The sequence below is a fragment of the Parambassis ranga genome, chromosome 5, assembly GCF_900634625.1.
Source record: "Parambassis ranga chromosome 5, fParRan2.1, whole genome shotgun sequence".
Taxonomy (NCBI): Eukaryota; Metazoa; Chordata; class Actinopteri; family Ambassidae; genus Parambassis; species Parambassis ranga.
In genome coordinates this window covers 4704799-4720369 of record NC_041026.1, presented here as the reverse complement: position 1 = coordinate 4720369, position 15571 = coordinate 4704799, and the positions used below count along the sequence as shown (strand labels likewise).

The 15571-nt window shown below is 42.5% G+C and overlaps 2 protein-coding genes across 2 annotated transcripts; one reads left to right on the top strand and one right to left on the bottom strand.

Annotated features, from left to right (window-relative positions):
• Window positions 1-324: 324 nt before the first annotated feature.
• LOC114435760 (uncharacterized) lies at window positions 325-3077 on the top strand. Its single transcript, XM_028405703.1, has 5 exons — window positions 325-373; window positions 1230-1499; window positions 1588-1854; window positions 2143-2277; window positions 2391-3077. Exons 1-5 carry the CDS (start codon window positions 343-345, stop codon window positions 2426-2428), a joined length of 741 nt encoding a protein of 246 aa, XP_028261504.1. The 5' UTR covers window positions 325-342; the 3' UTR covers window positions 2429-3077.
• A 3894-nt stretch (window positions 3078-6971) lies between these two features.
• LOC114435771 (myelin-oligodendrocyte glycoprotein-like) lies at window positions 6972-11518 on the bottom strand. The gene is made up of 5 exons (XM_028405720.1): window positions 11429-11518; window positions 8530-8907; window positions 8335-8439; window positions 7845-7933; window positions 6972-7758 (listed from the first exon to the last, which is right to left on the bottom strand). The coding sequence occupies exons 1-5, from the start codon at window positions 11508-11510 to the stop codon at window positions 7735-7737; spliced, it is 678 nt and encodes a 225-aa protein (XP_028261521.1). The 5' UTR covers window positions 11511-11518; the 3' UTR covers window positions 6972-7734.
• Window positions 11519-15571: the final 4053 nt, after the last annotated feature.

The following is a 15571-nucleotide window of genomic DNA, read 5'->3' as shown; positions in this document are numbered from 1 at the left end:
GCAGTCACCTCCTTTGTTCAGGGCTTCCAGTTGGTGGCACAGATAATAAATGCACTGCTCTACTTTAGATCAGCCTGGTCTTTAATCCTGATACAACGCTGCTATGAAATATATTTCCAAACAGACTAAGAGAAGCTTTATTAACGAGGGATCTGGGGAAATCTGTGCTTTGGCCTCGGTTAGCATTTAGCTCCCCTCTGCAGCACAGCCACAGCTCTCATTTTAACACTTTAAACTAAGGTTTGTTTTCATGTGCAGTCAGGAAGTGGGTGTGGGTGAAGGTAGCAACACCAGCAGCATGAGACGGAGAGAGAGAGAGAGAGAGAGCATCAAACAGACAGGATGGAGGTCACATCGCTCTGCCTGCTGCTGTGTGAGAACATTTTGACTTTTTAAAAACTTGTTGTTCTGTCTAAAAAAAAAAAAAAGAGGAAGTTAGTTTTGGTAGTTTGTTGTTTCTGAAGTTTGCAAACTGGATGCAGAGGTTTACAGAGAGTTTATTTAACTCACAATGAATCATTTTATAGCTGTATTTTTAATCTTTTAAAGCTTCATTGGTTATTTAAGGGTCTTTAACATAACCAGTGTTATCTGTGCTCTTTAGTCGTCGCATGAATGTTGCACATGTCAAACATGCTCTGTTGGAGCAGGGCTCAGGGCTCATGAGAGGTCGTTGTGTGTCCGTCTTTAGCTAAACCTGCAAAGTTTTAATGTCTAAATGTAAGTGTGATGGGAAAATAACTGCTCATAATTACCAGAAAAACTTAGGACGTCCATGTTTCCAGGCAAGTAGGAAGATCGTGTCTTTTGAGCATTATGTGTTGACAAAACACAAAGTTCTCATCTAAATCCTCTTTGTCTGCACTAAAGCTGCAACAATTCTCTATTTACATTCCACCTTTTAAAGTGTGTTTAATGTTGTGAGTGCATGTGTTTTGCTGACCCAGTTCTTTAATGTCAAACCTGAACCAGCTGTTTCTAAAATCAAACCATAACCACAAGAGAAGAGGGTCCAGAAAAGCCACAGTACACAACCACAGTACCACGTAGTTATGTTGAATCCAGAGTGGATGGCACAGCGGACTGTGTCGCTGTGAGTCTTATAACGAACACCAGGATGTGGCCAAGGTCACGTTGAGGAGGTGGTGGTTTCTCAGCAGACCATTGTTTGTCTTTCTCTTTTATCGTGCATGATTGTGACTTTTTTTCCCCTCTTCTGTTTCCTGCAGCAGCCACGCTGAACATCCACCCACACAGGTCTCACTTCTTTTGGTACGAGCACATCGCTCTGAGCTGCGAAACGGCAGCACTGACTTCTGGGAACTGGACAGTGAAGAGAAACACCTCCTCTCAGACCTTCGAGCCGTGCAGTGCCGGGTGGGGAATCCCTCAGGGATCCTCCTGCATCGTTCAATACGCCTATCCAGCGGACAGCGGAGTGTACTGGTGTGAGTCTGAGCAAGGGTGCTGCAGCAGCAGCCTGAATATCACCATCGCAGGTGACAGGAAGTGCTCCTGTTGTGGCCCTTTTGCGTAGAGTTTGGACCCGTTTTCCATCACGGTGTGTTTTTTTGTCTTTTCTTCCAGGTGGTGCGGTGATCATCGCCGCTCCACCACTTCCTGTGACAGAAGGCGATGAAGTGACGCTCTCCTGCCACTACAGAGAAGATGAAAACGGCAAAGCAACCTCCAACTTCTCTGCCAAATACTACAAAAATGGCGTCTTCCGTGGGACCTATCCCACAGGAACCATGACCTTTACATCTGTGTCCACGTCTGACGAAGGTTTCTACACGTGTGAGCACCCAACACAGGGAGAGTCGCCACAGAGCTGGATGTCCATCAGAGGAAGAGGTGGGTCCAAACCATCGATCTGTGAAGTCATCCTTTAAATATGAGAGAAGCATAAAGCTAAAAGAAAAGACTTGGACTTTACACGTGTCTGTATCTGTCAGACTGATGACTGATTAGCTGATGATGGGGGAGAGAACTGATGATGGAAATTTGTATTTAAAAAAACTAGCTTAAAATATACATCTTAAAATAAAAAGATATTGTGTTTGTTATACCACTCTTCTCCACTAGATGGGAGCAGCTACATTTTTAATGATTGTTCTGACAGCGTTTGTGTCCTCCTTGCAGCTCAGCCTCCTCCTCTTCCTCCTCCTCCTCCTCCTGTGTTGTCTGTGCCCAGGCTGGTCTGTATCATCCTTCTGATCATCGTCTACGTTGTGTTGTCTGTAGTCTGTGTGACTGTGCACAGAAAATGGGCCAGAGGTAGGAGAACCGGTCAGAATTAAATAATAAACCTGTGCAGCAGTGCTTCAGTTTTTATTTCCAGATGTCAGACTGTCGCTGTGTTGATAATGTGATCAATTGTCGTCCTGCAGCTCGAGCTGAAGCAAAGAGAGCGTCTGACCAGCTGTGACAGACGTCCTGTTTCCTGCTGGGACGAGCAGCAGGAAATAACACTTTATTTGGTTTTTATTATTACTTTGTACATAGTTTGTATTTATTTCTCTGCTCTCTAAATGTTGTCACTATGCACAAATTCTACAGCAAAGAGCAGACCTGACTCATGTCATGTTCTGCCTTCTACATACTCTCTGTATTTAAATAAAGAAAAACTAATAACATCACTGTATTAGAGGCCGATTTACTCATAAATAAAGTCACTGAATGTTTCTATAATGCATGTACTGTTAGAGCAGCTAAACATTTTAAATGGTCTTCCTTGCTCCTCCTGTGTTGCTGCCCCATGTCTGCTCCTGGTTTATTCCTCATGTGTCTCTCATGCTTCTAGTGTCTCCTCGGTGTCCAGAGCGTCTCCTCACTTCTTCATTTCTAGTTGGTTGTTGTTTAGTTTTGGGATGGTTGTGAACCTTTTAACTCGACTATATTTACATAAAGCTCGACCTTTGTTGGACCTTTTGGTTTAAGTTCTGCTTTATGTTTGGAGCAGCTGAGTCTGGTTTGCTCTGCTGTGTGAAGCTAAAGACTCCAACTTGTTACCAAACCTGCAGGAGGATGAGCTTAATGAACATACGTCATGTTCTGTCAAGTAATTGTACTTTGGTACTTGTAATCTTATCCATATTGGATTTATTCAGACAAGATTTTACTGCACATGGTACAAGTTGTATTATATATGACTTTAGTCTTCACTTGCCAGAATGTACATTAATGTTTAGAATTTATTAGGTTTTTATTTTATATTTTTTGTTTTTACGCTCACTACTTTACCTTATTTGTATTTCTGTCTTTTTTTGAGTATACATGGAGCACCTGGAATGAAAACAATTTCCCCCCGGGGATCAATAAAGTATTTCTGATTCTGATTCTGATTCTGGACTGAACATGTACATTAACTACACATGCTCCATTTTCATTTGAAGATTATTTTAACCTGTTCAGATCCTTTGCAATGGAAGTCAATCATATATATTCAGTGTGTGAGTACTTTTACTTTGAATACTTACATCTAAAAGTACTTAAGACTTTTACTTAAGTAGGATTGTTGATGCAGCACTTCTACTTTTACTTGAGTACCATCTTCAGTTCTTCCTCTTCTACTGTCTGTCACATAGCTGCAGGGTTTTCTCTTTGAACATATTGTTTGTTTGACCGTCATTATAAAGTCACTCTGGATAAAAATGTATTTTATATTAACTTGTAAGAACAGTTCAGTTTGTCTCCTCACACATCACACACAGTGTGTAACTCATTTTCATTCTGTGTGTAGTTTAGATGGGAACAACTGACAGAGATGTTTCATAGTGTCAGAGCCAGCAGCTGATTCAAATGCAGCTGATTATACAGACCTCTGCCTGTGGAAGTCTGAATTGAGTCTGTCTGGTTATCACAGTTCAGTGTGATAGTAAAATAATGTTTAACTCAGGCGGACGAGCTGCTTTATCTGACGATAACAGCATGAACAGCCACTTATTGCCAAGTATGGCTGCGTTCAAACGTCCATAGTTGTTCAGTTAGAGCTGCTACACGCACACACTTTCATTGATCCAGTCGCTCACATAATTCACAAGTTGTGAATACGATTGTTGGCACTTCTTCTCTCTGAGATACAGCACATTTTCAGTAGGAACAGTTTAAAATGTGTGCTGAAAGTGAAAAGCAGGCAGCTGTTGTAGGACGTCTGGGTACTTTTGGCACGTTGTGTACTCGGGCAGACTATCACACAGGGAAGAGTATAGAAATGTCAACACTGGAACATTAAGCCAGTGTTTCCTTGAATGTTTTATCAACCAGTCAACAAATACTACTGTGCTTCTCTTATGATGAAAACAGCTTTGCTTTGCTAAGTGTTGGACTAAACTCAAGATCATTTAGAATACAGTGTGAATAATGCAGAACAATAAACAAGTGTTCACATTACGTCCCTCACACAGTGCATCAAAGAGTCGAGTCAGTGATGTGACTTAACGTAACATGCAAATGTCCATATGACCATTCATGAATGCTGATATAACTAAAAAAAATTCTTATCAGATGATGATACAAAGTCATTGACAATGGTGTCTGTGGAGGTGCTCGGCCTATTTCTGCTCCACTCTGGCCTCCTGCTTCAGTCGGTGCTGCTGTGTGAACTGACTGACTTCCCCTCAGTAAGAACCTGCAGAACGGTGAGCTGCTCTCTCTGTGTTTTACCAGCGACCTGATGTCATGATCGTTTTTCTGTGTACTATTTTTAATATTTTCTTTAACAATGATGTGATCAGTCTGGATGAATATAACATAAGATTTCTACTGGAATGTATTTTGAATGTATTTTATATTGAGTGTGTACATACAGTAAATGAAGTGTTTGGAGGATTGTGTTTAAAATGTATTTCTCTTCCAGAAATACAGATAATTTGTAATATGCTGCATTCTCTTATATTACTCATAGACTGGTTCTCTATCCAGGCATGTGTGTGTAGTTTAGATGGGTACAACTGACACTATTGTTTCACAGCGTCAAAGCCAGCTAGACTAAACTAAAACTAACTTTAAATACAGAGTGAATAATGCAGAAAAAAGAAGTCTGATTGCATATAAACTGTGATTGATCTCTCTTCTAAACTGATGTTACAGATCTGGACCATGGCCTCAGTGAAGGTGCAGGGCCTCCTCCTCCTCCTCCTCTCTGCTGTCCTGCTTCTGTCCATCAGTCTCACTGGATCTGAAGTGGTGGCTTCAGTGAAAAACTGTTCCAAGTTTTTCCTTGATGGAACTCCACCACATATCCCAGGAGTCTTAGAAGACAAGAAAATCATGAACCAGACCCGATACAAAGTCATCTGCCAGACTTTAAATAGCAACAGAACCTTTGTGACGGTTTATGACACCAAGAACAAGATTCCAGTGTTTTCTGCCTCCAGGTACACAGGAGGTGTTGGTGAAAAAAACAAGATACCCTGGAAGATTGAACCACAGGTGTGTTTGTTTTACACATAAATGCTGCATCCACCTCTCAGTTTTATCCAGCAGCTGTTTATTAAAATATCCGTCAGTTATTTGGAATACATTTGAAAACATTTCATACATTGACTGAAATAATATCCATCCTCAGGGCTTATATGATATGTGGCGCCCTCCTGTGGTCATATGGATACAGAGCATGTGACATATTTTTCAGGACAGTGTTTATTACTTATGGCTCTAATGTGTCTGAAGAAATTTTGTCTGCATCCACCCCTCCATCTGCAGACTTCCATATCTGTGGACCTACAAACTAATAATGATATCTAATACTGTGGCAGAAGTTAACACCTGTTGCCAAACCAATAACGGCTGCTGTTTTTAGTTTTCTGTTATTCTTTGTGGAAGTATTTGTTCATTTAATCTGCTTTTACATTCCCTCTGTTACAGCTTGAGAACCAGGAAAATGACAAGAACATGAAAGATATTGACCCACATCAGACCTACACAAAGCAGGCTGTTGAAAGTGATTATCAAAACGACCAAGATTACAACAAAGACATATATTACCACGCTCTTATGGACATAATGACAATGACAAAAAGTCTACGTTCACTCTGACCAACATTGTTCCACAAGTAAAGTCATTCAACAAGGGGAGCTGGGGCAAGGTGGAGACTTGTGTCAGATGTGTTATGGATAAATTCTGCCATGTCAACAACAAGAAACTAACCTTTGTAGTGATCGGAGCAGAGGCCAGCAACAACAATTTAATGCCAGAATAATCCCTCAATGCTTTCTGCTAATTTTTTTTTTTTTTAAATTTTTTTAATTTTTTTTTTATTTTAGATACTTTAATAATCCCAGAGGGAAATTGTTTAAGGCTGCTGCCAAGCAGTGTCATACAATGACCAGCAGGGCGTGCCACACCAGTGAGTGCACTGGAGGCGGAGCGGGTAAAGACTTAGGGAGGAGTTGGGATTATCAATTAATTATCAATGATTTCCATAAATAACTTGCAATTAATTACATTTTATATGTTCTAAAGGGATATTTCTGCAGCTTTTAATGCTTTTAGCAACATATTAATGGATGTATTTACTGGCTTGAAATGTGTGTTATTATTATTGCAAACAATCCAAAACAATGACAAACACCGTCCAGAATATTCTACAGAATAACATCAAATGTTCAGTTTTTCCAATTCTTCATTATCTTGCTGTATTAAAATATTAATTAATTATTATGAGAAAATCCAATAAAATACATTTATTGGATTTTACATTATTTTTCGGGTGGATTGTTCATCGTTATATATAACATGATTATTTCACACAATAAAAGATCCATTAAAGACACATTTTCTACAGCTTCACAGTTGAAATCTATGAAATCAACTAACAGTTTATAGTAGTGTTTTTAACATTGTTATTAGTTTTTTAGGTTACAAGATGATTATTTGAAACAAGTTGTAGTACCTGACTTTGTCCAGAAGGTGGTGTTGTTGTTTCTCTGTTAAAATTACGTGTTTACGCTGTCACAGTAGAGACGGACACACAATTTATTTATTCCAAGCTTTCATCAGGCAAAACAATTATTTCACTTGAACACTTAACACTTAACACAATATAAGTGCAGAACATGACACTCTGTGTCCCTTCAACAAGATTTCTGTAACGTGTGCTGGGCTCTAAAAACCACTACAGGTCATTAGTTTTAATTTACACACATGCTGGACAACAGACAATCAACGTCCTGAGGAGGCGTAAGTCCTTTAATCTGCTTCAGGTGTCCCATCAGACCGTCGTTTCCAGTGTCCTCTTGTATGCTGTGGTGTGCTGGGGGAAGCAGCCTTATGACATGACAACCCTCAGCAAGACACTGTCCATCCTGGACACTGTCCACCACCCTCTGTACCCAGCAGAGGAGCTCCTTCAGGCTGCTGTCTCAGTCCTGGTCCACAGACAGGCTGAGACAGTCCTTAGTCTGGGGTTCTCCTATGTGGTCCTACTAAGACACCTTGTTCAGCTCTTGTTTACAGTTTACACCTTTATTGATCAGAGTTTCATCATCTGACTTCAACATGAACGTCGTTGTCCTCTGAAACGTACACACTTTGTGTACATACTACCACACCGCAGGCAGGTATGAATCACGTCCAGAACCTCCAAAGCTCCTACTCATCAGGGACTGCCGGACTCCTGCCTACAGGTCCTTGTGTGAGGCCGGAGGAGCTAGACCCCCTTTGAGTACTTCAGGGTGGGGTAAGTTCAGCCACTCAGGTCTGTGTTCCAATGTGCTTTGAAGCACTTGGATCTAGATCGGAAGAACCTCAGATTTCTGGAAGGAGAAGAGACAAGAACTAGTCTTCAGTCTGCCAAACCCTCAATCAGCTGTTTGCTAAAACTGAAAAGACTTGGACTCACCTTTTTAGACACATAGAACTTGTATAAACCAAATCCAAGGACCAGAAAGACAGAAACAACCACGACAGGGACCAGCCATTTCTGATGATCTGGAAAACCAAGGGGAGAAGCACTGTGACTGAAATGCAGACACACAAATCCAGTTCAAATCCTTGATGAGCACTTGTTAGCAATGCTAGCTGATAGCAACACACTTTATGCATGCTAACGCTACAGCAACATGTGAGCAGATGCTGGACAGGACTGATCTAATGAGACACAGAGACGAGAGCTGATGCTGAAATGATGATGCTGTTTAATTAATCCAGCCGCCATCTTGGATTCTGTGGCTGGTGACGGAGGTTCTTACTTTATGACACAGGGGTCATAAAGTAAGAACTCCAACTCTTGACGAGTTTAGTTCTATTGTACTTTTTCTATTCTTACATTTGCTCTGACTCGTTCACAATAAAAGCCATGCATGCAGAAGACTTTTAGTGTGACAGTTTACCACGATCCTGCGGTTTACCACGATCCTGCAGTTTACCGCTCTCTTTAGAGGACTGAGGAATTATAAGGCCCAGCGGTGTCTTGGTTGTCCTGGTTTTAGCTGAGTCTGTGGACAATGAAATTATTTAAGTTATTAATAAAGACAATATTTTAAAGGGACAAATTGTAAGATTGTAGCAACGTTAACGGGACCTACCAATGATCAGGCTAATGATTGATGACTGCGTTTGGCCCCCTAACTTTGGGATCAAACATCTGTATCTTCCCCCATCTTCCTCTGAGACGCTGAAGATTTTGAGCGATATGTTTCCATGTTTGAGTCCGTCTTTGAACAGCATGGTCCTCCCTCTGTACGCCTCCATCTGCAGGTCCAGGACCTCTCCAGCATCCCTGTACTGATGGACATACTCCTCTCCTTTCAGCCGGTCTCTGGGGTCAGGTGGCAGGTTGGGCTTTGACCACTCCACTGTCTGCTCTGCCAGGTTTAACTCAGGATCCACGCGACATGTCAGGATGACATCATCACCTGGAGCAGCCATAACGGCCTTAGGTGAGCCGATGATCCGATACTGAGCTGAGAAAGAAGGAGGACATTTTGAAACCTTCTCAGTAGTCAAGAAGGAATCCTTTAGGGCCAGGTTCAAATCTTTTTTTCAGCTTCAGTTTTACTTTTCTGGTTCAATTCTCTTCTTCACTTTCGCCTCTCCTTTTTTAACCTTTGAGGTTCTGGCCCCATTTTTGCGTGGTGGGGTTGGGAGTATAGGTGAAACTGAAAAAAGGATTTGAACCTTAAGAAATAAGATGTTAAACTGTAAAAAGTTTGAATCTGAAAACAAAGAATCTGAAAATAAAACGCTAAATCTGAAAATATTTATTGAAATGAAACCTGAAAATAAACAATTTATTCTAAATATTTTTGATATATATATGATATATTTTATGATTGAAAAAAGTGTGTTAACTGAAAAACAATCAACATCAAATTTTAGTGTTTGAATAAATTTTATTCTTATCAAGTGAACAAAACTTGTGACCCCAATTTGGCTCCATAGAGCTTTGAGAAAGTTACCAGTTGGAAATGAAGTGTGTACGGTTTGTTGAGTATGTGGTTTGCATGAATTACCAGTGCAGCAGTCGACACACAGACACACAATGTTGCACAATTCATTTCAGTAACATTTATAGCACAAAAATATTGGGGCTCAGTATCAGCAGATACTCAAGGTCAATTGACTCCGGGGGTAAAAAAAATCTTATCAGGACGTTCCTAATATTTAGCTGTTTGAGTTCAACACCTGTATTTTGCTGACTCAGAGGGTAATTTAATCAGAATCGTGAACAAATGCAGAAGCGGCCCCCGCAGCACTTGTGAAATGTGTCTATTGCAGCTCAGAGTGAATGGTGTGGACGTGCACGGAGGCGCGTCGTGTAGGGTCGGGTAGGAGCCCGCAGGAGCAAGGAGAAGGGTGGAGAGAGTGAGCCGGAGAGCAACCAGGTGGATGTTAGCTGGCCACCGGAGGAAAGTAAGTTTACGCCAGGGGTCTCAAAGTCAACTTACCCGGGGGGCCGCTGGGGGTATAGTCTGGGTGAGGCTGGGCCGCATTAAGGCCGCATTAGAAAAAAGGGTTTCAAATATTCCAAAAAAGTACAACTGGTCCAATCGTCTCAATCTTTATTAATAACAGGTCAGAATAGGGATGCAAATTATTGATGAATTCAATAATCGTTAGTTGAATGACCTTATCGATCGAATTGATAAGAGGTGATTTTCCTGGGCCTGAATTCCCCTCAGTTTCACTCAGACTAAAATCTAAACATTGTTTACTAAATAAACTGCATGTCATATTCCTCAATGAGTGATTTGCTGTACCATTGGAGATACAGTACAGACAATGACATTTATGTAGGCTAAAATAACAAAATCTATTGTGAAGAGAAATTAAATAAAACATGTCCAGCTGCTTTAACATGAAAATAAGTTGTCCACTGGCTCCTCACACAGACACATGTCAGGAGTCAGGCGTGTTGTTTACAGTGAGGGCAGCTACTGAGAACATGTGTTCCATTCAACCAGCATCCTGATTAAAAAGAAAGAAAGAAACTCCAAGTACTTCATGTGACCTGCGTATTCACAGCGAGCACAAATGGAAATGCTGATTAACACGCGGCAGTCTCCTAGTTTGATCCATTCTGGGACTATATTCTGACGGAGCACTGCTACATGCGCACAGAGATCACGCCGCACCTGAAAACACACACGGTCAACATACTAGCAGCCAGGCTGCTGAGAACTGTCCAACAGACAGCGCGTCGCTCGGCACAGTTTTCAATGCGCGCTCTCTGTCCGCTGGTGCAGTACGATCACATATGTGCGCACGCCTGTGTGTGTGTGTGTGTGTGTGTCGGGGGGCGGAACTCCTCTGCATGCAGAGACAGAAACAACACGCCGAGCAGAACAGAGGCTGCCACTCCTCAAAAAAAATCCCAAACTAAATATCAGAGAAATACTGACGGGCAATTAATAATAAAAATAAAATCCACAGGACAAGCCTCAGTAAATAAGTGCGTGTGAGAAAAATGTGCGGGCCGCACTAACACTAAACTTTGATGTCAAGTGGGGGGCCACAAAATATCGGCTCGCGGGCCGCAAATGGCCGCTACTTTGAGACCCTTTACGCCCATGTTTCCATGTGCAGTACTAGCCCAAATAAGTCACGCTTCAACCAACAACCTCCGTTATTTAGTGCACCACCACCATCCTTCATTGTCGGCAACTGAGTCAGGGTGGGAGTCAGCCCCGGAGGACCCCGCCTTCGGCCCTGGAGACCGTTCTCCCCTGTGTTCCCGACCACGGTTTGGATTAGGACAGGAACAGCTAACAACTTGCACACACTGACCGTCAACGGAAGTTTTGCATGTTAATTTATGCAGAAGGTTAATGAAACAGCAAGATTAGGTGAATATGTCCTTATAGCACAGAAAATAGACCACTGGTGGAAAACACTGAGTTATAATTAGAGGTTAATGCACTAAAAAAGATCATATTTCATTAGAGTGTAAAAATAAGCAGACACAGAGTAGCAGTATGATCTTACCTTCCACACATGTGACGATGAGAATGAGTAGAAAAGTGATCAGAGTCAGAGCAGAAGAGAGAAAACCGTCCTCACTGCCCATTGAGATCCACAGAGTGTCAGCGTGTGAGACAACCCAGAGGCTGTGTGAATATATATACAGGCTCCAGACTCCAGAGACTCCGCCCACATTACTCAAATTACTCGGTCAAAGGAATCCCCACAGTGACATAGCTCAGTGTGACTGCACCACTGTGATCCAGCAGCTCCGCCCACTTGTCTCTATAAAACCACCACAGCAGGCAAAAGTGATCATACTTATGTAATGTGATGAAAGGATGAAGTGTTTGAAGTGAACTGAGCTGTTACAGACTACAGTCTGAACAAAGACATGTCTGCACCTAGGTATTATTAAGTACGGTGTAATAAAGAAGCAGCATACCATGAGGTCGTTCTTCCTGTTTCTCTCAGCAGACTGTTTCAACACCTCATGCAATGTATTTTATTACAGCCTGGTTCATATGTGTCTTGGTGTTTTTCCTTTCAGAGCAGAGATCCACCTTCATTCCTGCAGAGGTCTGTGACCACAAACTATTCTATTCTATTCTATTCTATAATGTTTAAAAATAAGAATGTTGACATGAAGCTGCTCTGTGGATGAAGTTCCTGGTTTGTGTTTTTATTTTCCACAGAGCAGCTTCCTTCCTTAGTTCCTTAAAATATCTGAGTTTGAATGTTGCGCTGCAGCTGACAGAGGAAACACACACACAGTCACATGCTGTAATACCACAGAGCAGCTGCAGTATCAGCACATCTTCAGTGTCATACATCAAGCCCATTAAACAGAGCCTGTAGTGTGGTTATGTTGATGCTGATCAGACCATGGGTCTGATTGATTGACTGGTCAGATTGACTGGTCTGCAGCATTGATTGACTGGTCAGCGCCATGGTGGCTGATTCAACCAGCTGAAACAATGAGTCGTAGCAGGTTCCTCAGTAAAGCTGGCTCAGACCTTTATCTACAGTCCAGCAGCTGTTCACATTCTCTGAAGACAGCAGTGATCAAAACAGAGACCGCTGAGCTCCTCCTCCATCTTCAGGTAGAGGTAGACCAGGTGGACAGGTGTTGGTGGACTTGTGGTCTGAATCTGGTTGGTGTCCTCCTGTAGCTGCCTCTGTCCAGTTAGGATAACATGTAACAGAGGACCTAAGAGGGACCTTTGAGGGACACCTGCTGTAACAGGGTGCACTGTGACTGGCAGTCTGTCTCCACTGTTTGGTTCTCTGGTGTCAGGTCTAAGAAGTGGTGGACTCTGGTCTCATCCATGGTTGCAGATGGTTACAGGTGAGGATCCACCTCAGAAATGACTCAGACAGTTGACAGCTGGATCCTTGCTTAGTTTGTTGCTAGATGTTTATATCATAGTTTTATAGATCAGTGCTCTCCAGCCTGCAGGACAAGGCTCATGGTCCAGAGTCTATCTGCAGTATTGTCCACGTTGGAAGAAGAAACACCAGCACTAGTGATCGATGTCCCGAGGAACATGTGGTGTAGAGATAACGATGAAACTTATCGCACATCAACGAGAAACCAGTGCAGTGTTGATGCATGATTTTAGGATTTATAGAAAATATGTCATGTAACATCATGATAGTCAGAGCCTGTAGTGTTTCTGTTCTATTTTCAGGTCAGAGCTATTTATAGTGGAACAGGCTACTCCCACATTCTTAGATGGATGATGGTTTACTGCTTCAGGTTTGGTTTGTTTTTAACCACACCTAGTTACAGTGAATGAGGTCAGCCGCACCTCCAGAGGTGCCACACAGAGCATTTGGAGTCACCAAGAAACCTGACAAGCATGTCTTTAGAGTGTGGGAGGAAGCTGGAGTACCTGCAGAAGAGCACAGGCACAGAGGGAACATCCAAACACACATGAGCTGTGTCTCATTTCAGGGTCTGCATCCTTCGCAGTGCGCATTTTAAGGCCGCTTACGCCACAAAGCTGCGCGAAGGCTGTCCCAATTCGCCAAAAGTCGAAGGGTCCTTCAAATGCGTCCTCCAAATGCGTCCTCCTTTTGCCTGAATTTGGAGGATGCATCGCTACCATCCTTCGTGGCCTTAAATATCCCACAATGCTTTGCGGACCTACTTTTTGTCCAATAGTACAATGACGGACCAAGCGAGCGGCAGCGGCAGGAGTAAAGAGTAAAGAGCAGTAGTTCGAGAGTTTTAAAATGCTAGTAGTGACAGCGGCATTAAAAAAAATGAGTTTTATATTTACAAACATGACGTCCTGTTGATACGAGGCGCTGTAAACTAAACGCTTTGATTGGATGTTGTTTCTTGTTGTTTACTGTAGTATAGTATAAAGTATAGTTCACGTGAGGAGCAATATTATCGTTATTATATCAAACGGTCATTCTGCCTGTTGGCATTTTGTTGAAGGAGGAGCAGAGAGAAACAGAAGAAACCTGACAATTGATAACGGAGGAGATGAGACTGGAGAGAGAGAGAGAGAGAGAGAGAGAGAGAGAGAGGGAGGGAGAGAGAGAGAGAGAGAGAGAGAGAGAGGGAGGGAGAGAGAGAGAGAGAGAGAGAGAGAGAGAGAGAGAGAGAGAGGAGAGAGGGGGAGAGAGGGAGGGAGGGAGAGAGAGAGAGGGGGGAGAGAGAGAAAGAACGGACAGACCTCAGCTCATACAGAGGATGTTGGACAGCAGTGATTTTATGTTCTGTGTTATTTAAATGTTACTTATTAAATTGTATATTAAATCGTTCTTGTCTCTGTGTTCTTAAACTCTTCTCACCTTGTTACATTATGTGTTTTCACCTATTTATAATTGAAGTAAACTTTTGAACAACTTCTCAGTGACCACAGTAAATCATTTATTGTTCTGTTATGTACAATATTTACAAAGACACAGAACATTTCTAACTATTTACCAGTGGGCATTATGAAAATGTACAGTTTATTATTTATAAAGATCAGCAGAAAATACTATTCACAAAGAACATATATATAAATGTTTGGCTGAGCAGGAGTCCTTGGTGCTGCTGGACTGGATGATGCCACGGTGAAGACCTTGGAGTCCTCTGGCTGTGAGTGGGACATCATCTGGGGGAGGGGGGTGCCTGTCTCCTCTGTCCACCACATCGTCCATCAGGGTTTGCAGAGCTGACGATCGGCGGCTGCCATGTTACTAAAGATGTTTTTAAAAAGGGCAAAAATAAAAATAATAACTTCAACAGAGCGGCTTCCAACGCAGCTTAAAATATGAAAAGCTATAAAATATGTATCCTCACCCTCCAGAGGTGATGATGGTCAGTACACCTCCTCCAGGACAGACAGCTGGTCCTGCCAGGGAGCCCCACTCTCCTCCACCCAGCATAATTCTCTGGTGCAGTGACAGACCTGATGCTTAATGACACATTAAAGCAGTGCTTTCAGGGTTATTTGCAGGGTTCTTACACATGTAGCTATTTAATATAAAGTATTCAAATTACAAACAGACCCTGTATCAAGTCTTACAATTGAATCAAATATAAATTACATTTATTCATATTTGTCTATCTACTGGTTATATATCTAGCGTTTGCTCAGTAACTGGTATATTAATTATGATCAATAATATGGTTAAACAGCAGCTTACCGTCACCTCCCCACTGCGCTCTCCCAGCCTGAAGAAAATGAGCCGTCACCGGTTTTGCTGCCGCTGGAGCCGCCTCTCCTCTTCCTCCAACAACAAATAAATATATTAAAAAATTCCAAATGTCTAAATCCACACTGTTGTCCCGCTTGTTGTCTAGTCCGTGTTGTGTCGCTGTCGCTGCTTTTGTTTTTCCCGGGGCAAAATTTATGACGTCGCGCCACAATCAGGAAGTGCTTTGAAGGCCAGACCGTCCCATTTACCAACGGTGGAGGATCCTCCGGAGGATCCTCAGGAGGACGCGGCCTCCTGAGGATCCTCCGGAGGATCCTCAGGAGGACGCGGCCTCCTGAGACCGCGTAGGCTGCGTCCTCCGAAGGATGCAGACCCTGAATTGGGACACAGCTCTAGTGTGCCGAGGCTTGCTTCGGTCACGTGACTAGTGACGTTTGAACCACTTCAGTGACGTTTGAAGCAGTTGAGCGCTTCGAACGGCATACGAGTCATGTGATTGGTTCG